The sequence below is a fragment of the Triturus cristatus genome, chromosome 8, assembly GCF_964204655.1.
Source record: "Triturus cristatus chromosome 8, aTriCri1.1, whole genome shotgun sequence".
Taxonomy (NCBI): Eukaryota; Metazoa; Chordata; class Amphibia; order Caudata; family Salamandridae; genus Triturus; species Triturus cristatus.
In genome coordinates this window covers 1,545,397,549-1,545,421,342 of record NC_140591.1, presented here as the reverse complement: position 1 = coordinate 1,545,421,342, position 23,794 = coordinate 1,545,397,549, and the positions used below count along the sequence as shown (strand labels likewise).

Below are 23,794 nucleotides of genomic sequence, written 5' to 3'. Positions count from 1 at the left end.
CAGCAGACACTGCATGCAGAATAGGCTAGACACCCCTACAGCAGGTCTTACTGCTACTACATGTGTGGGCATATCTGCATGATATGCCCCTGTGCTGGCCAGTTCAATTACTGCCAGCTCAAGTGACAAGAGAAGCCATTGTAAGTGTTGAACACTGGTCAAAAACGAGTTTCCCAGCTACAATATGACTTCACTTAAACCAAAGGCATTTGGTATCAAACATATTTCATTAATAAACCCACACTAACTCCAGTTATGGATTTATCAATACATGCGCCTTAGAGGTGCCCACTGAAAAACTACTAGTGTGCTTTCTGACTTATTTTGCCCAGCCTGCCACTACAGACGGGTTCCTGACCCCCAGGGGTGAGAGCCCACGCTCCCGGGAGGTCAGGAACAAAGCCTGCTCTGGCAAGAGGTGTTGCCCATTCAACAGGAAGACCCATAAATTAGCATTCCAAGGCAGGGAGATTCAAAGAGCACACCGCCTTTGGTATGCAAATCTGGTTTTCCTCAGAGGGGAGGGGATGCCAACTCCCCTAACCAGGGCTCATTTGGCACCTGGACAGAGGGAAAAATTAGTAGTCAGAGAGGCATGTTCACCCTCAGGCTAGTTCCACCCCTAAGGTGGGCTACCTAATGTGGATAAGAAAATTAGAAGTCTGCCATCTTTGTGATGGTAGAATTGGAAGCTCTGGGTCAGGATTATGCCCACTTCCCACAGGAAGTAGTCATATAGAGGGCATAGTGATCCCAGCAGTATGTAGCCCATTGGCTACTACCCTTCACCACCCTTAAACCCCTAAATCTAGTATTTAGGGGAGCACCTGGCACCAGAAAATCCGATCCTGATGACCTGAAAGAAGAAGATGGACACTGAAGAGCTGCAAATGTCACAACAGAGGAGCAGCAACAGCCTTGGAGCCAACCCTGCTGACCTGTCTGCTGTCCTCAGCAGCTGCACCAAAGATGACTTGTTGTGCAGCTACTGTGCTTCCAAAGGCCTGGGAGCACTACACACAGGAACTCCCGTGGGTGAACTTGGCAATATCAACAACAAAAGAAGGTCAGTGTCACTCATTGAGACTAGGAGAATGGATCTATATCAAGAAGCATATTCATAAAAGTAGCCTTGAGGAAAGATGGAAGGGGTGGTGCCAGGTAATTCTTGTGACTAATACTGCCGTGAAATGTTATGGATTTCCTCAGTGGATCAATGCTTCTCACAAGAAGTGAGCAAAGACTGTGAGTGAAGAAGTGGTGACTTCAACTACTGATTCATAGAGTCAAGCTCAAGTTCGCCACATGGATCCAGAGATGGGTAGAGAAAATGTTGAGACTGTTGAAGAAGAAATTGAAAGCTTGGTAAGTCCTGCGGTCTTTCAAGTTTTTGAAATTGCTGATGAGAGTGAAAGTGAAGACCCAGCTGAAAAAACAAGTTGCAATCTGACGGTCAGAGTGATGACTTGTTGCAAAGTCATGGGTAACAGCAAGAAGAAGTAGTCTCTGATCCACCTTCGTCTAGTGAAAGACTCCAGCTGACACTTTGGGTTTCAAGAATCCCCAGAGAAAGAAAACAATTCACAGTGAATTGAATTACTGATCCTGAGCAAATAATTAGCTCAACAGTGAATAAGAAAGAGTCAGCAATGGTCACAAGAGAAAAACAATAGCTGAGACATTGGAAGGTGTGAAGAGAGCCTGCAAAAGAAAACAGCTGGAAGGTGAAAAGCTAAAGGCAATTAAGAAGGAACCTGAAGTGATTGAATTCAGCTCGGAAAGTAGGGAGTGGGTATCACCAGTTGCTAAAAGGGCAATGAGACAGAGAATCCCCGTCACGTCATTGGGCATATGCTGCACCAGTATCAAAAGAGGAGCTAGACAATGAGTACTCTGAGAACTGTAGTACAATAAACAGTTGTCAATATAGCTTTGAAAGTGATCTGGAATTAGAAGAACTGTCTTGAAGTCGGTAATTTGAAAGTGCTGAAATTAGTTGAACATTGTAAAGAATCTTGCTGAGCAGAAAATGAGAATATGAACTCAATAAATCAAGTCAAAAGAGCCGAAGAAGAAACAAATATGTTTGAAGACTTTTGATTATTATTTAAAATAAAAGAAGATGAACAAATATTTATTATTGTTTTAAAAGAACATTTTGATTTTTGTCACAAATTTGTCTCAGTAGAAATAGCCTATAGTAAATGCAGTAAAATTGATAGTTGGATATCTTTGATATTGCTATTAATAGTCCTATTTGGGTTATGGTTGTGCTTTATTTAGTATTCGGACAATAAATCTAGTTAAATATATCAAGGAACAGAAATATTGAGTTTTTAATATCGTGAAACACATATATTGTGATTCAGGAATATCGTTTACAAAAATGTTGATTTTTAAGGTAAGTAATTTCTATGTCAAAAATATCTATGTTGTGAAATATCGTTTACAAATATTGTGTTGTAAGGAATATCATTTTTAAATAATCTTTATGTATTTTAGTATATGTTTGAATTGTGTATGTTATAATTTGTTTGTATAATTATTGTTAATGTTCTTAAATATATATATTGTACATTTTTAGTTGTTAGTAAATTTAATTTAATTGTATGTGTTGTAGAGGGATGTGGGGTTTCAGGAGTGAGGAATTCCCACAACCTGACAATCAGGACATATTGTTTGGGGTCAAGGACAACATTTTTTCATGTTTATTTTGTCCTTGGGACAAGTAGGCCCAACCCCCTAAAGCACAAAACACTTTGGATGGCAGTGTACAGTACCACATTATGGCTCAGGGAAGGGCATTGTCTGCAGTTAAGGTAATATCCGTGCTTGTATGTCAATGCTGTTCAAACTCGTATTCATGATTCATTAATACAAAGCCTTTCTTATTAGGGTGAGCGCTCTAAGGAAATATTGTAAGTTCAGACTGCACTACCGACAGTGGTTCTAGTGTAAATATGTCTACACATGTTTGCAAAGCTTAACAATATGAGGCTATAAACAATGCTCCCACAATACTTTCTAATTAAATTCAAATATCTGCGGAATCTTAAAAGCAAGATTGATGGTCCTTTGCTTCAAAATAAAATGTACACAAAAACATCAGGAAAAATAAATGTTTTGCTAAACTACTGTGAAATTGTAGGTAACATTTCTTTGAAGCATCACTTAGTAATATGTGTTGATGCATGCTAGTATTTTCAAAAAATATTCATAATGGAAAATCAATGCAACCAGTTTCAACAAGATAATAGGAAACAAGAAAATAAACAAGCCTTCGTAAAGCCAATACATCAGATATTGGTGGTCAGCCTTTTGGTTTTGTCAATGGGTGTTTTGTTTTGATATGGTTTTTGTAAAATGTTATTGTTGTGGGAGCTGCCAGGCTCTCACCATTAAATCAAACATTGTAAAAAATCAATAATATTCTGTGGTCCTAAAAAGCACACGTTGCCACATCACTGACACTTAACAAAACTACTGAGGGGTATATTATCAAGAAACGGCGGTAAAATTATCGCCGCTGTAGCAGCAGAAAACTGCTGCTAACGCAGCGATAATGGGCTTGATAATATGCCCTTGAGAATTCCCATAGAAGCCCATGTTCTGGTGTCAACATGGGCTTCTATTGGAATTCTCTGCGGCATAATATCAAGCCCATTATCGCCGCTAGAGCGGTGATAATTTTAACGCCGTGCTTGTTAATATGCACCTTAGTGTGCGTAATTGTTCCTTGTGAAAGAGCAGTAGCCTGTCGATGGAAAGAGAGAGATAGCATTTTAATAAAAACAAAAGGTCTTGGTTTACTCCGAACCTAATTAGGGGTCCAACTCTTTAAAAAAATCACAGAATTGCACCCTTAGTATATGTTCTTGCATTAGTGCAGACTGGAGTGTGAATAGTAAATTTTACCCCTTTGGTGTGTAATGCTCTCCCTACTGTTGCACTGAATGGAGTGGAAATAGTAAATTTAATCCCTCCTGAGTCCAACGCTTTCCCTAACTATTGCACAGACTGGAGTGGAAAAAGTAAATTTTACCCCTGCTGAGTCCAAGGCTTTCCCTTCTGTTGCACAGACTGGGGTGGGAATAGTACATTTTACCCCTCATGAATCAAATGCTTTCCCTACTGTTGCACAGACTGGAGTGGTAATAGTAATTTTTACCCCTCCTGAGTCCAACGCTTTCCCCACAGTTGCACAGGCTGCAGTGTGAATAGTACATTTTCCCCGCCTTAGTTTAACGCTTTCCCTACTGTTCTATGGATTGGAGTGGGAATAGTTTATTTATAATTCCTAGAGTTTAATAGTCTTACATGTATACATTTATGTCATTTTTAGGTCGAGCATTCGAGGCCTCTTGTATATACTTTAGTATATACTTATATATTAGTATATACTGATGTGTATGTACTTTGTGGGCTCTGGAGATCAGCCCTAGGATTTGTCTGCTTCCGCTTAGAGACTTTTATTTCTGTTCAACTGCCTCTGTTTAACTGTCTTGATAGAAAACCACCAGCAGTGGTCAGTAAAATACCAGAATCACTTTAGCATTCTCTAGAGTTCAGTCCATAGAAATGGTCTTCCACGAGCACCCGTAGACAATAATATTTTTTTTTAATCTTGGATTTTCAGTTATATGACCACCGAAGGCCCTGATTTTATAATAACAAAACAGAGCTTTGGACTACCATTTCCTGCTGAAAAGCAATATTTCTCTCCATGTGTTCCCATACCTGGCGTGTCACGCTGTTTGGTGCTTACTTTCCCTCCATGGTAAAGAACAGTAGATGTTTCACCCAGGCTAATGTGCTGCATAGCAAAATACATATAAGTTCCCAAAGGTGAGACCGATTGCATTGCAAATGCTTGTTCTAATTGGCTCCTGTCCCTGTCCTTTGTAAATGGTGGCTTTTCATTGGTCAATAGGTTTAGTAGTTCCTCCTTAGCATTGCCCTGTCTCTTCTTGTAACCTCCCATGAAGACACTTCCTGGAACATGTATGTTACTCCATATGTTTTAATTACAGCCTCAGTTAACTGCTTTCTTAAAGGATTTACAGACAGAACCCAAGCTATGTCTTCTGTAAGGCTGGCAGTGGTTACTTTATTCACTAGCACATCTCACATTTATATGATTCCTTCTATTGATTTCCCGTCATCAGCTCGACACAGAGTAGAACCTAATTCGGAATTAATGTAATAATTCTTTTGTCACATTTCAAAGCTACTAATTTTATATATGGACATAGCTAGTTGAATGTACTCATGGTACTATCTTGCATGCAGTGCATTATGGGCAGGGTGGATTTATCATATCTTCTGCAGGGTGCAGTACCATAAGTGGCCAAAAGAGTTCCCCTTGGACCTCTTTTGGCCACATATGGTACTGGACCCATTAACATGGCTAGGTAAAAAACATTAACATTTATAATGCCAATAACTCCAACTTTGCAGGGTGCAGTACTATATGTGGCCAAAAGAGGGCCCAGAAGACCAATTGCACTTTTAATGCAATAGGTCTCGCATTTGATCTGTTTGCATTGAAAATGACTGTTTTTTACTTATGCTTTTTTATACCATCGACAATAGTGCTATGCAAATATAATATTTCCACTGCAAATAGAAACAAAACTAAACTTTATGCCCCATCTTTTTAATTGGTTCCTGTCCTTTGTAAATAAGATCAATAGGCTTAGTAGTTCCTCCTTAGTACCACCTTATCTCTTCTTGTAACCTCCCATGAGAACACTTCCTTATACATGTGCTGTTACTCCCTAGGTTTTATGTAGTTGAATGTACTCGTGGTACTGTCTTGCATGCAATGCATTATGGGTAGGTTTGATTTACCATATCTTCTGCTGGGTGCACCCTGAAACATGTCTAGATTAACAAGCATTTGCAATGCAATAGGTCTTGCATTTACACAAGTTTAAGCTATTGGCATTATAAATGACAATGCCTTTTATTTATGTTTTAAAAACTAAAACATCAATAAAAGGCATTATCATTTACAATGTCAATAGCTCAAACTTGCGTAAATGTGAGACCTATTGCATTGTAAATGGTTGTTTAAGATAGTTTTAGGAAAATATATTAAGGGCCCTTAATATGATGTCGGGTGGATCGCCACCAACAGGCCGTCGGTGGCAGTCTGTCCGACATCTGAAGCTGCGGTCCGACCACTGCATAATGATGCAGTCGGTCAGATAGCATCGGGCAGAGGGACCGACTGACGCCTCCGACAAGCTCAAGTAGGCCGTTGAAGCATCGGTTGGAGGGTAATCTCTACAATGCAGGTGGGGCCTGTGGAGGGACTGCCATAGGGATAACAACAACCCTATTCCCTCTGCCTTTATGTAACGGCAGATGAAATGGGACTTTGGGGGCCCCTAGCAGGACCTCTGGTCCCTGTGGGCCTTCGCTTTTGGCCCAGGGGGCACATGTGATGCCAACCATCCATGCACCGTGTGCCAGGCACCACATGGCACCTGGCTCACAGTGCATGGATGCTTGAGAACTGCCCTTTCCACAGCAGTTTGTGCTTCAGCCTCTTCTAGGGCCGCAGCACAAGCTGCAATGGAAAAGAGCATGACGGTTGCATTGTAAGCTGACAGGTGGAACCACTAACATATAGTCGGTCGCACACCTGACCGAGACAATGGCAATCAGACGCTCGTCCAACTGCCATTATAATGAGGGACTATATGTTAAAAAAAATTAGGATTAACTACTTTTAACTATATATTTTAAAATATATGTTTGTCTATATTTTTTTATATTAGTGTAAAACGATATTTTACCTGTATATGTATGGGTAAAAGATATTTTTGTACTCAATACTTTTGACACAATCTTTCTGTTGCACGGTTTTTCTGGTTTCGATTTTATATCAGTGAACTGCTTTATTTCTCAGGTGGGATATGTTTCCACTAAAGTTGAACATTCTACAGTACATAATAAGGTTGCTAACACACTGACATGTAGGAAAAGTTCAGATGGTGGTTTTAATATTAATCTTTATACTAAAATTATGGGTGAATATGAAGGAATTACAGGGCGAAAAACTGCTTTGTATGTACTTTTTCTTCCTTCATCGACATGTGAAAGCTTTACTTATTTACAGTTTCCGATATCCCATGCATTGTCCTGTAAAGTCTTCATTAGTGTTTTTAATAAACATTAGTCTTTGTCACCATATTTGTAAAAGTTTTGCTGGAGAACTTACCTGTTAACAAGGGAGAAGGGGATGAACTAACTTACAGTACATTTCTGAATACAATTGAAAGTATGTATGTGGTTTGAGTGCAGGGGAGGGAAACATTGTCAGGTAATAAGATGAAAGGAGAGCAAAGATTCTGAGAGAATGGAAGAATGCAAAGAAGATAGGGGTGCAGACTGACTCTGAGGAATAATATATACTCTCAAATTTGCATCAGAGATTGAGGATAGAGCATGAAAAGGAGTGTAAGATATGTATGGTACATCATGAACCTTCAGGGAGAAGGCCTATAGAATACATGGGTGAGAGCAAATGTGAAAGAAACTATTTGGTGAGTGGTGCTTTCTTGGTTGACGAAGAATCAATTTTGAGAGTGATGTGTGTTTATTTCAGCCTACCTCTTAATTGGGTGGGTTCTTGTTATCTGGCTTTACTATTTCCTAAGGTTTATCATGTGCATGGTATAAATGATGGTGTAAGTTTGAAGAGAGTGAAGTCTGATTTTTGGCAGGTAGTATTACATATATTAGGTACTATCATTCCACCTTCAGAGATTGCTGTGAATGATGTGAAAATTAGGAGACTGTCTACATTAGCAGATAGGTTGGCTTTTAACACGGTGGGAGTACAATACACAGATTAATTCTGAGCCTGTTGCAATTAGCACAATGATAATGCTATACCGCTTTGCATTAGATATCCTTTTCGTGAAGAAAGGTGGTGTTTGCAGTGTATTACATGTTAGGGAATGTTGCACTTTTATACCCAATAATAACAGTGTTATTAATGCATATATAACTGACATAACAAATATCTCACATCAGATAAAGGCATTAGAAGACCATGGCTTATGGGAATTAGTAGGTTCCTGGGCTAGTAAGGTAGGAAAGGGTTTTAGCAACATTGGTGAATCATACAACTCCCTTGTCAGGAGGAGATTTATACTAACCCTTGGAATTGTGGTGGTGATTAATGCAATTGTTTTTTGTTTAAATCTTCGGGAATAATTTTTCAGAGATGTGGGTGCAAAGAATGAAAAGACTTGTGAGCGAGGAAAAGGGAAGAATAAGTGTTGGATGATATTCAAGACTGTGAGCACAACCAGCTACATATGATAGAGGAATTGATCCTAAAGAAGTAGAAAATTATTGATATTGTGTTATAACTGTTTTAGTATGCTGATTCAGTTGGGATTTAGTGATTATGAAATAATTCAGACCGGGATTTTTAGAAGATGATGTCCAGTTATTATTTTGTGCAGCATCAATGACATATGCAATCTATCGATTTATTGTTGTTTATACACTTCACATATCAATACACAGATATAAAACTATTGTTTTTGGAACAAATGTTCTATGATATAGTAAACTGTGTTTTCCTGATGTTTATTAGTATTGCCCCATGTTAAGTTGCATCTCCATTTTACAAAACACGGATACTTTCTCCTCTCCTACCCCTCCCTTCACTATCCCCATTCTCATTGCTCTTCCCAGGCTCTCCACAGAGAACAGGCCCCCAGAGACAAGCTAGTTTATTTCCATTTATGGTGTTCTTTCCTGTTTTTGCTAACCACAATGAAGCTTTATCACAAAAAGTTGCTATTTTTAAGGATCTTCCACCGGTGTGCTGTGGCCTAGTCATTCATATAATACCTTGCTATTGCTCATGTAACTATTTATTCCTGTCAATGACGGATGACATTAGGTCATAATGTGCAGAATCAATATTCATGTATTGGGATAGTGCCTCAATGTTAAGGCAATGTGAAATGTATTAGGTGTTCTAATTTGCTGAAGAAATTAAACTTTTACTGGGGTGGCTGCCAAATTTCGACTGATTTTGCTGCTCATTTGGGACGTAGAATAATTTTTGATTCTACATTTTCTGTATTTTCTCCTATAGCATTTGATTTAAACAATTTGAACTCTCTTTGATTTTTTAAAATAATATATTTTTAACTATTCTTTAATTTAGAATTCAATTACTGAGTGAGCTCTTTTTATTAAATAACTGGTTTGCAATTGTTGTACTGTTGGCAGGTGCTTCCTTTCTTAGGGACACATTGCCTCATGAAACTGAGGTTTAACATCGTCTTCAATTGATCAACTAGTTGGTGTCCAGATGAGGTAAGAGTTTGGGGTGCCTAAATTTTAGGGTATCTAAATTTTGGGGTTTTGCACTCCCACACATCTAGAAGCAGCCTGTAGAGCATCCCGCTATCTTGGCGGCACGGAAATGTGTTTACGCGCTACTCCATGCTGAGGGTTACCCCTCCCCCTCCGGGTCATTGTGAATGACTTCCAATCCTATTGTTGTTTCATGTGCACCAAGCTTTCTGTTAGATATGATTGCAATGCATATAATTGTATACATTTTACCTGAAACTTTCCCAGGGAGATGAACACAGAGAGAAAGGCACAGAAAATAGCCCAACGCATTGTTAAATGTATCCGTTGCAGCTGTTACCTGCAGAGAAAATAAAACAATCAACATTAAAATAAAGAAAGATGAGGTGCTTGTGCATCATAGAATTGCATTGTTTCTTAAAAGGACATTTGGCAGAGCCTGATTTAGTTTATGATGTTATGTAGCCCTCTTCAGTGGGGAAACATATTCCTTCTTTCTCAGGTGGCAGGTAAAACTAGGAGGAAAAATCACCCACGCTCCCCCAAGGGAAATTCTGTTGCCGCCCACGGACAGCATTTCCACACGTGACATTAGTGCTCAGTTTTGAGTTGCTGAGTGGGGAATAGGGAGTACCATGAGCATCACAGAAAATCATTCAGGGCTGCACAGTACTGAAAAACATCATGAGCACGCGTCGGGGATGTACACATGATGAGAGCTCTCATTGGGGCATGTTGTCATCCTGTGTCAAATATTGTTACTGTGTGAAATATTGTGCCCTAAGTATCACTTAGAAAAATATTGTGCCACTGGGTGTAGAGTTTCTAGTGTTTACTCAATTGGGGCTATATTTGTGAAAATTGTATTTAGGACTGAATATTTATGTAGGACAATATTCGGGCAACAATATTCTCGCACTTCATCTCCCCAGGATCTCTTCATCAATTTATACATAGCATGGCGACCATCAAAGGGACTTCTTAGCCGCAGGTACAAAGCCAACAAAGCTATTACTTTGATGCCTTTAGAGCACTAGAGCAGCCTTTTCTACATTCTCCCTTCCCAGCACAGGACAAGCAGCTAGTGCCCATGACCTGGAGATAGAAGAGAGATACATTGTGATTGTCATTGTCCTTGCTTGTGAAACACATTCAAACATTATTCCACAGGAGCATGAAATTACAAGTTTAAGCACATGGCACAAAACATTTCCATCATCATCACAAACAAGATATAGTATGAGGCCTAAAATCACTATGGGCCTCATTACGATAACAGGCGGTCGGTCCACCGCCCACCATCATGTCGGCCAGGAGACCGTCCGACAAACAGACAGCAGTCCAACCACCCAATTAAGATGAGACCGCGATGCTGGCGGTCGGAAAAGTGCTCTTTTACATTGTGGCTTGTACTGTGACCCATGAAAAGCGCCACAGCACACCTGCAGTGTGAAAGACCACTTTGTGCACATCCATGCACCGTGTGCCTGGCATCATTTGGTGCCTAAATGTGCATGGGTTTACAAACAACAAGGACAACCCTAGAACCTGAACCAGGGGTAATTAACACTATAGTCCAAAAAATGGTTCAAGTACACCACTTGGAATAGAAGCGATTTTTGGAGAGTTAAAATGGGGGGGGGAATTAAAAATTAAAAAAAGAAAGAAATAAAGAAGGAGAAAAACATATATACAATAATAATGGCGCTATTCCCACTCCAGCCTAAACAACAGAGCGGTAAGTGTTGGACTCTGGAAGGGCTACATTTATAATTAATACTCTACTCAGTGTAACAGTAGAGAAAGGGTTGGACTTCAGAGGCTTAGATTTACTATTCCCACTCCAGTCTAAGCAACAGTAGGGAAAGTGTTGGACTCTGGAGGCTTACATGTTCTATTCCCACTCCAGTCAGTGCAACAGTAGGGAAAATTTTGGTCTTCGAATTGGTTTAATTTACTATTCCCATTCCAGTCTATGCAATTTTTGGGAAAGTGTTGGACTCGGGAGGGGTTATATTTTTCATTCCCACTCTAGCGTAAACAATAGTAGGGAAACTTCAGAGAGATTAAATAAAACATTTCAACTCCCAATCATTTTATTTAAAACATTTAAATACCTAATAACAGAAAATTATTCAATCATATATTATACACAAAATACATGCTAAAAAACAAAATAAATATCTATTTAAAAAGAACTTTAAATTAAAACTCACTTTCCTACCAACAAACAAAAAAGAAAATATATACAACAATATTCAATGTAATACATTACTTGCACAAAACCAATAAAACTAAAAAGAAATTGCAAACATTGTTATAAAAACACCTATCACTAAATTAATAAATATTTAAAATAAAACAAATATTTTGCATAATAACTAATCACTAAAAAGATACATAATTAATACTAAATGAAATAAACAAAAGATTATAACTTCAATAACTTTCATCTCTATTCCCCTACAAAATCAACAACCCACTACTAACATATAAATTACTATCAAAATATGAAAAGTATAATATACATTAAAATTAAAAAAATAAACAACAGTTACAAAATTAAAAGGTTTACAGAATAATTATTCAAATAAATAACTAATTTACAATTACAATCAAATAGTATTAATATAAAATTTATTGTAATTCAATTAACTTTCCACCCTACTCCCCTTCAAACCCATTACACCTAAATAAAAATAAAAATAATAAACAAAAAAGTAACAAAAACGGGACCGATTTCGATGTCAGGCGGAAAGTCATCCGACAGACTGTTGGAGACTTTCGACCCGATATCGAGGGTTTCCCTCCGACTGCCGTATTAAGATGACGGTGGTCAGAGGGAAACCTGCGGGTGATTCAGCTCCTCTTCCGAGGGTTTCACAAACCCTGTTGGAAGAGGAGAAGAATTGTAATCTCATGAAGGTCCTCGGAGCCAGCCTCGGATCTGGCGTCGGGATTACAATGTAGCTTTTCCATGTTGGCCTTCCGACATGGAAGGGCTGTTAGCAAGTGACTTTGGGGGACCCTAGCATTCCACCCTGGCCCTCCGCTTTGGGAGCTGGAGGGCCCACCTGAACATCCCTGCACCTCACTCTGCCGCCCACATGGTGCAGGGATATTTCAAAACATCCATTTTACAATACCAGCTTGTGCTGTGGGCCTTTTCTGCCCTCCAACCAGTCTAATTCTGCAGTCGGAACCGCCGACCTATGGTCAGGGGTTCCTTTCCGCAATGGTGTCGTGCGGACGCAAGTCGTCCGACATCGTACTAAAGCCCTAAATAGGTTATTAAAATAACAAACTAAGCTTAATTCCATAAAATATCAATTAAACAATTTACATAATTATTTGCAAATATTTAATTTATTAAAAAAGTGTTAATAATACAACTACATTATTTAAATGTATGTGTAAATATTTAATATACAAAAGAATTATTAATAATACAATAAATTAATTATAATTTAATTAACTATCCACCCTATTCCCTTACAACTGACCAGCCCACTATTGAAATATAAATTACTATAAAAAAAAGTGTACAATTAAAAAATGCATACAAATTTGCATATAATACTTCCTAATATAATAGATAACCAATTAAATAATTCTCATAATTAAAAATAAATATATTTATTTACAATAATAATGAATTAACATTAAAAGAATTATAAGTTAATCAACCTCCCACGTTATTCCCCTACAAACCCAACAACCTGCTACTACATTATAATGTACTAATTACATTTTAAAAATGTAAATTACAAAATTTAAATTACAAACTATATTTTCAGAACAATTAACAACAAGTATGCTAGCAAAATTAACACCTAAAATTATTCTACTAAAATCTCCAAAATAACCCTTTTTTTAGACTCCTCCCTCCTCTGTCCCTCCTTGCATCACCCCAAACCTCATTTTACCATGTATCTCTCCTTGGACTCATCCGAAAACTCTTTTTACTACCATGATCTTGTTAATCCATTTCTAGAGACTCTTCCCTCCTCTGTCTCTCCTTTACTCACTCCAGACCTTCTGCTATTACTATGGTCTCCCAATAAACACTTCCCAGATTCTTCCCTCTTCTATCCCTTCATTATCCTTTTCATTCCAACTAACAAACTCATTGTCCACCACCCAAATTAGCTCATATTTCCCCTATACTACTTCATCACTAATTCTTTTTGGTTGCGGACTAGCGTGCTACTCGCCGAAAAAGCGCTTCAATGCCTTTTCAGGGGTAGAAAGCACTATATAAATACAATTACAATGATATACATTGATATTAATAGAAATTATACGGAATACAACAAAAAACAATATTCTTGTCCACGATATTCTGTTACAATATATTCTTGTAGTAACAATATTCTTGACACAATATTTAGGTGGCACAATATTTTTACATCAGTATTTTGGTCATTCACCTTTTGCTGTGCCTCACCATCCTTGACACCGCTTCATACACCTCACAGGACCCAAGATTTTCCTGTACCCTACCCTTCTTGTTTCTATGGTTTATGTTTCTTACAGCTTCTCCCCTACTTTGCTCTCCTCCTTTCTGTTTCACTACTTTCTTTAGGATTCCAACTGTTGCTCTATTCCACCCTCCTTCTTACCGTGGGGCTTGCCCCGTTCACTATGAGTTGCTTTCCTGCCCTCATAGCTATAACCATTACCCAACCACCATTATACCAGACAAATCCACTTTCATTACCAAGATCTGCACCATTACTAGTTTCACCACTATCACTAATACCACCACCATCATTAACGCAACCATCACCATTGCCAATACCTCTGTCAGCATCATTACTATTAACACCACAACATTACCACTATTATCACCATAACCACTGCCATCACAGTTACCACATTACCATGACTACTACATCGCAACGCAGTAACTGTTCACTTCTGAGCCCTACCAAATCCTTCATTGACTGTATCTTTGCCTTTGATCATGTGGAACTTTCTACTGAAAAAACACCTACTGCTCTACATATACATCCATCATACGAACCCACCATCATTACCAATAATAGTACATAATTGGCAGTTTCTGTGAGTGTGCACAAAAACTGATGTGCGCCTTTAACCCAGCCCTGGTCACACTTTGTGTGAATGCAGGTGCATTGCTACTGCATCAGTTTCTGCACACATTGAGCGCACAATTACTCTATGTTAACTTTATTGTGGTATGATGTCTCGACACAGAAGTTGGCTGTGGAATGTTTAGTTCTCCTTCAGGAGTTATTGTAAACAAGCATCAGCTAAGGCAATTGGTCTTGGCTGTAAAAGACCGAGCTATTCACATTGCCAATATTATTTTCAGTGGTATTAACTTGCTAGCCAGTGCATCACAGTGCATTCAAATACATGAATTCTAACATCATAGCATGTGCAGGCATGAAGATGCATAGCTGGCTACCTTGGAATTGGTTTTCTATCAAACAGTAGTCGCACCACAATGGCTGCCAATGCTTATACATGCCCCTTGATGCACCGGCACTTATTTTGCCATTTTTAATTTGTTGCAGACAGCCATTTTAGAATGGTAAAATTAAAAGTAAAACTCCAAAAAGGATTGGACTTTATGGTGGAGCACCACCGTGGAGCTGACCCCACCAGTGTTAATGGTTTCTCCATGTTCTTCCACCTTAGTCACGAGAACTCCCATGAGGGTGGGTAGATCTCTCTGCTTTCAGCTGGGGTGAAGCATGTTGGACCTGCCCTGACATCCTTGGCATGTCTGGTGTCTAAACAATTATAATTTGAAACTCTCTTTGATGGTAAAGTCGAATTTTAAGTCACAATTCTGAAAATGCCACTTTTAACAAGATGGCATTTTCTTGTCCCGACCATTTGGTGCCTGCAGCCTGAATCCTGGGTCACTTGACTAGGTGTAGATAGCAGTTAATTTTTGTGTGCTCCCAGATAGTGAGACAAAGATGGAATAGGTGTTGGCAGGATGGGCAGTCTATGACTTGATTGGGGACGGAGCGGTCACCCATAACACATGTCAAAGTCTCTACCTGAGCACACTCACAAAGCGTTTGACACTAGTTTTTGGTTTCCTCTGACAAGCTGGGGCCAGGGCAGGGAGGCAGGAAATTCCAAACCCCTCTGGGGGTGAAAACCTCCAGAACCTTCTCCTACTTCAAAATGGGTGCCAGGAATAAATAGTGGAATCTCAGACCCAACTCTTCAATACACCTCTGTACTTCGGGACATATCAGGTGGCTGCTCTGCAAGATAGAATGCTACTCTGCTGCCCTGCTGCCTGAGTGAGAACCCAGGGCCACCAGAGTGACTCCAAGGGCTAGGTGGCTGTCTCCCTGATGAGAACCTCAGTGACAGAATAGTTTCCAAGTAGCTTGAACCCAGCACCTGGACTCCATCTGTAGTGAGTCTTGCCCCCCAAGTGGTGCTACCCCAGTCCTAGATCCTTGGAAGTGGGCTGAAAGCTGTTCTGTCAGTCCAGTTGTGGTCTCTTGGGTAGCATCAATGCAGCTCAATGCCTTTCCTTGCAGCCTCACATCAGAACCGCTGCAGCGAGACACAGCCTCGATGCAGGACCCCGCCGCTCTACGGAACTGCTGCTGGGCAACGAATCCTCGATGCAGGATCTTGCCTCGTAGCCCCGCAACTCGGAACCAGCCCATCCTCAACACAGGACTTTTCAGCCGCTGCTGAATGATGCATTCTCGACGCAGGACCTTGCAACACTCCGCAACCTGGATTTAAGGTACTTTGTTCAGTGGGTCTATCTTGGCCCCTGTATCTGTCCCACACTTTATCGCAGTCGGCCTGAACTTATGATTTTGGCATGGTGAAGGAAGGCCAGATACCTGCAGTTTGTGCTTTGTGATTTTAGGCACTATTTTAACTTGCATTTTTCTAACTGCATATCTCCAGTTCTATTATTCGGATTTTGGTAATTTTGGTTTCGAATAATTTGTTACATTTTACTCTATTTTTCTAAATTGGTGTGTTTTTACTTTATTTCTGTTAAAGGGTTGCATAAATACTTTACCCATTTCCTCTAAGTTTAACCTGGCTTCTTTTGTGCCAAGCTACCAGAGGGTTACCCACAGCTTAATTTGGGGTTTGTTGGTGTTCCACCCAAACAGAAATTGTCGTTGCTGCTTGGGTCGGGTTTCACCCCCCCTAAACTACTAAGGTTCCCCTGACATGTGAGAGATATACATCAGATGACAGATAAGATAGTGATGCTTTGGCTGTCTCTGCTCTCTCTCTCTCATTCCCACTCCCCCTTTCCTCCAGAGTTTAGTTCCATTATCCGTGCTTACTCATGTGAGGGCATAACTACATCCCGGGGAGTGGAGAGTATTGTCATCGGACACAGCCATTCAAGTTGGGCAAAACCTGGTAATTACTAAAAGTTCTGCTTTTCTCCTTTCCTCTCTTAAGATGTGACTTAATTTGAAATCAGTCAATGGTGCAGAAGATCTTGTTTTAGACAGCCAGCAGCATAGTTCACTGAACTCAATTCTTGTTGTATGTCACAAATTCAAAATCCATAGTTAATTTAGCCTTCCCCTGCTCTTCAAATGTAAGACATGCAGATGAATATGTTATAGCTATTATTACAAAACAACAAATAGAAAGGATAAAAAATACAGAGTGCCTTTCAAGCCCCCAAGCAGTGAGGGGGGGCACGGGCTCCATTGCGCAGGAACCCCTGTCCCATACACAGGGAGCTTCTGACGAACCAGGCTCTTTAAGTGTTAACGTCATGCCAAGTGCCCTTGGCCCATGGTAAGGATGACAGGTGTATTGTGTCTCATAGAGCCCTGCACCCTGACGGTGAAGAAAGTTTGTGTAGCCCACCTAAAAACAAAGGCATTCCTGTTCAGAAAGCAGTGGGTATGAACACAGAGTAACAGCAGCAAAACAGAACAAATGCCGTAATCAGTCCAAGGGCTTCATACCTGTTATTGCAATCAAAATACAATACTTTTAATCTGAGATGGGCCTAGATAGGGACTCAGAGACTGCTGTGGTCAAAGTCTGCTCCCACCTGACAGGAATATAAACACCAGCTGCAGGCATGTCTCTTAGAAAGGGCACTGGCGATGGTCGAGTGCAACAATACCACTCAATTCAACTTTGAAACATGGAGTACAGAGGCAGGAAAAATCTGCCATTACATTCTGGTGCCGATCACGATCCGGTAAAAAATGTCCCTGTACGACTCGTATCGGGTCTTTTTACCGTACGAATCGTACAAGTGCCGTACGAACTGGCAATCACGATTCGCATGGTAAAAAGTCCATACGAACCGCACTGGGAATATTTCCCCACACGTCCTCGGGTCGGAAAATGTGTCCGACACGTCCTCGTACCCCCAGCTACGCGCTGGGGGTACGCACCGTACATACACGGGTGGGGGTACGACTCGAACGTACACGGGGGGGTCCGACTCGAGCGTACACGGGGGGGTTTGACTCGAGCGTACACGGGGGGGTTCGACTCGAGCGTACACGGGGGGGTTTGACTCGAGCGTACACGGGGGGGTTCGACTCGAGCGTACACGGGGGGGTTTGACTCGAGCGTACACGGGGGGGTTCGACTCGAGCGTACACGGGGGGTTCGACTCGAGCGTACATGGGGGGGTACGCACCGTACATACACGGGGGGGTACGACTCGAACGTACACGGGGGGGTTCGACTCGAGCGTACACGGGGGGGTACGCACCGTACACGGGTGTACACACAGGGGGGTTGGCACGTACCTACGGGGGCTGGGGGGGGGGTCGGCGCGTACCTACGGGGGCTGGGGGGGGGTCGTCGCGTACCTACGGGGGCTGGGGGGGGTCGGCGCGTACCTACGGGGGCTGGGGGGGGGTCGTCGCGTACCTACGGGGGCTGGGGGGGGGTCAGCGCGTACCTACGGGGGCTGGGGGGGGGTCGGCGCGTACCTACGGGGGCTGGGGGGGGTCGGCGCGTACTGGGCCACCTACTCTGGTCGATTCGCGCCGTACTTCGCTTTTGCGGCACTTTTTGGGTGCCGTGGAAATATTGCCGTCCGGACTGCTGTCGGTTCGAATCGTAATTCCTGGTTCGTGAAACGCTGCCTGAAAGCGTCCCGACGTCACGTCGCAGCATTCCCGGATCACATTCGTATGTATATTTTCGTCGGTCGGTGTTTTTTACGATTCGTACGGAAATGGTGTTTCCGTGCGAATCGTAATTCCATGTTTGTAAAGTTTTACAACCGGGTACGAGTCGGACGGGGAATTCGCTCCGACCGACGGTTCGTACGCGGTTTTTAACGGATCGTAATCGGCACCTCTGTGTTTAGCGCTGTTGGATTTGTTCCTCTCTGGAGGGCGACCCCCAAACGTTTTGCCTTCACGCCTCCTGTTTTCTGAACCTGTTTTTGGTAACCTTTAGGACTTTGTCAATTTTACCACTGCTAACCAGTGCTAAATGCATGTGCTCCCCCCAAAAACATGATACAATTGGCTTACAACTGATTGTTACATTTAGTGTACTTGTAAGTCCCTCGTATATTGTACCATGGGTATCCAGGGCCTGTAAATTAAATGCAACTAGTGGACAGTATCACTCATTAAGCCACTCACTAAAAGAAGCCTTTTAAAACATGTCTTAGGCCTAGCACTGCAACCTGTTCTTGTCCAAATAAACCTTTTGCCATGCCTAAACTTTCCTTTTTAATACATATGAGCAACCCCTAAAGTAGGCCCTAAAAAGCCCATCGGGCAGGATGCATTGGATTTAAAAAGTAGAACATGTGTTTTTAGGTTTTACATGTCCTGGTAGAGAAAAACTCCTACATTCGCTTTTCACTACTGTAAGGCCTACCACTCCAATAGGAGAACATTGGGTTGCCTTATTACAATTATAAGTGCTGCCTTGGTTAGGAGCAGGTAGATATGCTATGTTTGGACTCAAATGTATTGTTTAAAATTCTCTTTAAAGGAACTAGACAGGGCTGCCCGCTGTACCCTATATTATTTGCGTTGGTGATAGAGCCGTTGGTGGCATGGGTGCGTTAAGACCCCCTCATTTGGGGAATACTGGTGGGAAGGGAATGGGAAGATCGAATATCGTTCTATGCGGACGATATTCTGTTATATGTCAAAAAACCGAGACAGTCAATAGATAGAGTACTGCAGATTTTTCGAATTTACGGAGAGTACTCCGGATATGGGATCTATTGGAACAAATCTTTGCTTTACACCTTATCGGGAGGGCTTCCCACCCTAACCTCGAGATGCGTTATCCCCATAGAAGAAAACTGTTTTAAATACCTCAGAATTCATATAATGAGAGACGCCCAAGTCTTCTACAACAAAAACATGGGCTGGCAACTCGATAGACTCATGACAGATGTGAAGCACTTATGAACCCTCCCCCTAACCATGATGGGTCGGGCCGCCGGGTATAAAATTATGGCACTCCCCAGAATGCTGTGCATACTGCAAAACACCCCATATGAGGTACCCCCCTCATTCTTCAAGCGAGTAGACTCAGAACTTCGTGCATTGTTGTAGAGTGGAGCGGCCCCACGAATTGCGTTGACTAAACTACAGAAGGGTATATATTAAGGCGGCCTAGCGGTTCCCGATGTTCATAGTTATTATTGGGCGGCACAATTGGCCAATTTCAATGGATGGCTGTTTAACGACAGAGCTGAACCAGCATATATAGTTGACAGAGAGGCCGTGAGCGAGAAGGGACCAAGGGCACTTTTGTATACCAAACACGTTGAGAAAACTCTACCACACCACAGGAAGACGGTAGTTAAAGTGTGGAGAACAGCGACAAAGTACCTGGGCTGGGAGAACAGACTCACTGGAATGAGACCCTTCTGGGCGGGAGACCGGCTAAAAGAGATAACTCAATTGGTGGGCTTCGCCAAGTGGGATTTACTAGGGCTAGAAACGCTGGGAGACATATGGAGACGAGGGGCATACATAACGTTTGCGGACTTACTGGCAGAATATGACCTAGGCAAAGGAGAGTAGCTCAAATACCTCCAGCTGGGTCATGCAGTGAGGAAACACTTGAGAGAGGTGACCCACTGTGCCCTCACGGCCGGTCACTCCTTACCTCTGCTCTGCTCCGCTGACGACGACGCCTGCTGCCTGCCACTGCCTGCTGCCTGCCGCCGCCCGCTGCCTGCTGCCGCTGCCTCTCTCCCTCAGGTGGGGATCAACTCCTGCTCCCCGCCGGACGCGTAGCTTCTTTTGGCGCCTTTTCCCGCTACCGCTGCCCCTGGTGAGTCGCCTCTCCCGCCGCTGACCCCAGACCCGCCTCCCCTCGCCTCCCATTGGTCGCCCAGCCTCCCGCCTCCCAGCCGACCCTCCCACATGGCTACCTACTTATGATGCCCCCTGAGCGACCGCGCAGCGGACGCGCGCAGCGGGAGCGCCGATTGAGCGCCGAAGGTGCGCCAAAGGTAAGCCCGTCTGCGCCCGTCCGCGCGTGGACCGCGCCCAGCGCCAGACCCCCTGGCCCCCGCGCCCGCCAGCCCCCTCGCAGGACCTACGACTTCGCTACGCTCATCGCACTCAAAACCGCCCGAGCCCCCGGATGCTACCGAGCGTCCCCGCGACGCACCCATGGACCCTTCGCCTGCCGATCCTGCAACTTCTCCTGCCTCCAAACAAGCACCACGCCCACCAAGACGGACAACAGCAACCACCTCAAGTGCATCCTGCTCAACACCCGCTCCGTCCACAGACACGCCGTGGAACTCTGGGACCTCCTCGACACAGCATCTCCAGACGTCGCCTTCCTCACGGAAACCTGGATGAACGACTCTTCAGCCCCCGACATCGCCATAGCCATCCCGGACGGCTACAAGATCATCAGGAAGGATCGCGTCAACCAGACCGGAGGAGGCATCGCCATCATACACAAGAGCACCATTCGCATCTCGACTGACTCCATCGACGTATTCAACGCCGCCGAATACCTGCACTTCCAGATCCACACCGACCCCAAGACTACCCTCAGAGGCACCCTCGTCTACAGACCCCCGGGACCACGCGCACAATTCTGCGAGGACATCGCAGACTTCATCAGCCCTCACGCCCTCCCCTCCGCCGACTACATCCTCCTCGGGGACCTCAACTTCCACCTGGAGAACAACAATGACCGCAACACCACCGCCCTGCTGGATAACCTCGCCAACCTCGGACTTCAGCAACTGGTCAACACCCCCACCCACTACGCCGGCCACACGCTCGACCCACTCTTCTCGTCCAGCAAGCATGTCACCTTCAGCCACTCCACCGGACTTCACTGGACCGACCACAGCTGCATCCACTTCAGCTTCAGAAAGAACACGGTCCACCATCACCCGAAGCAGGCTCCCCACAGAAACTGGAGCAAGATCACCGCCGACCAGCTCGCCACCTCCCTCAGCCAGAGCCCACCTGTCAGGACTACGGACCCTAACACAGCTGCCCTCGACCTCACGCAGTGGCTGACCTCCTGTGCCGACGACCTCGCCCCACTGAAGAACCCCCTCACCAGGCCCAGAAGCAAGAAGGCCCCCTGGTTCACCGACGAACTTAAGGACTCCAAGAAGGCCTGCCGCACCCTCGAGAAGGCCTGGCTCCTCAACAAGACCGCCGACAACAGAACAGCACTCAAACTCGCCACTCGCAGACATCACCAGCTCATCCGCACCACCAAGAAGAAATCTCTGCGGGAACGACTGGACAAGAACGCCCATGACAGCAAGGAGCTCTTCAACATCGTCAAGGAGTTCTCCAACCCCAGCACCGGCAACAACGACATCACTCCCTCACAGGACCTCTGCGACTCCCTCGCCTCGTACTTCCACCGCAAGATCGCCGACATCCACAACAGCTTCGACATTTCACCCCCGCACCCATCGGTCGAACCTTCGCACCCCGCCGCCACCCTCCAGACATGGACCGAGGTGACCCCCGAAGACACGTCACGCATGATGAACACCATCCACTCCGGATCTCCGACCGACCCGTGCCCCCATCATGTCTTCAACAAGGCAGCCTCTACCATCGCACCCCACCTCCGAGACATCATCAACACCTCCTTCAACACAGCAACCTTCCCGGAGAGCTGGAAGCACGCCGAACTCAGCGCTCTGCTGAAGAAACCAACAGCGGACCCGACTGACCTCAAGAACTTCCGCCCCATCTCGCTGCTTCCTTTCCCCGCCAAAGTCATCGAGAAGGTCGTCAACAAGCAACTGGCAGCCTTCCTTGAGCCGAACGGATCCCTCGACCCAACACAGTCCGGATTCAGAGCCAACCACAGCACCGAGACTGCCCTCATCGCAGCCACCGACGACATCCGAGCCCTGCTCGACAACGGCGAAACAGCGGCACTCATCCTCCTAGACCTCTCCGCAGCATTTGACACTGTCTGCCACCGCACACTAGTCCAATGCCTCAACGACACCGGCATCCAAGGGAAGGCTCTGGAATGGATCATCTCATACCTCTCCGGCAGAACACAGAGAGTACGCCTCCCTCCGTTCCGCTCCGAGGCCACCGAAGTCATCTGCGGCGTCCCGCAAGGATCGTCGCTCAGCCCCACTCTCTTCAACATCTACATGAAACCCCTCGCTGCCATCGCACGCCAACACAACCTCAACATCATCTCCTACGCCGATGACACCCAGCTGATTCTCTCCCTCTCCAGAGACCCCGACACCGCCAAAGCCAGCCTGCACGAAGGGATGACAGACGTCGCTGAATGGATGAACATCAGCCGCCTGAAACTGAACACGGACAAGACAGAAGTCCTCATCCTGGGACCATCACCCTCCGCATGGGACGACTCCTGGTGGCCCCCGGCACTAGGCACCGCACCTGAACCGACGGACCACGCACGCAACTTGGGCGTCATACTGGACTCCTCCCTATCGATGACCAGACAAGTCAACGCCGTCTCCTCAGCTTGCTTCCACAACCTCCGCATGCTCCGAAAGATCTTCCGATGGATCCCGACCGAGACCAGGAAGACGGTCACCCAGGCTCTCGTCACCAGCAGACTAGACTACGGAAACACCCTCTACACCGGCACTACAGCCAAGCTTCAGAAAAGACTTCAGCGTATCCAGAACGCCTCCACCCGACTCATCCTGGACGTCCCCCGACGCAGCCACATCTCGTGCCACCTGAGAGACCTGCACTGGCTCCCTGTCAACAAGAGGATCACGTTCAGACTCTTCACCCACGCTCACAAGTCCCTCCACGACCTAGGCCCAGGGTACCTCAACAGCCGCCTCACCTTCTACACGCCCACCCGCCAGCTACGTTCCGCTAACCTCGCCCTCGCCGTCGTCCCTCGCATCCAGAGAGCCACCGCTGGAGGAAGGTCATTCTCCTACCTGGCAGCTAAGACTTGGAACTCCCTACCCGTCCACCTGCGGATGACACAGGACCAC

At 44.2% G+C, this 23,794-nt stretch overlaps 1 protein-coding gene across 1 annotated transcript in view; it reads right to left on the bottom strand.

Moving 5' to 3' along the window:
- The window catches only part of LOC146806102 (ecto-ADP-ribosyltransferase 5-like), a 344,837-nt gene that overhangs the window by 184,841 nt on the left and 136,202 nt on the right, over positions 1-23,794 (bottom strand). The window contains exon 2 of the mRNA XM_085623440.1: positions 9,604-9,691. Within this exon, the coding sequence (XP_085479566.1) occupies positions 9,604-9,663 (60 nt within the window). The 5' untranslated portion in view covers positions 9,664-9,691. The remainder of the gene's footprint in view (positions 1-9,603; positions 9,692-23,794) is intronic.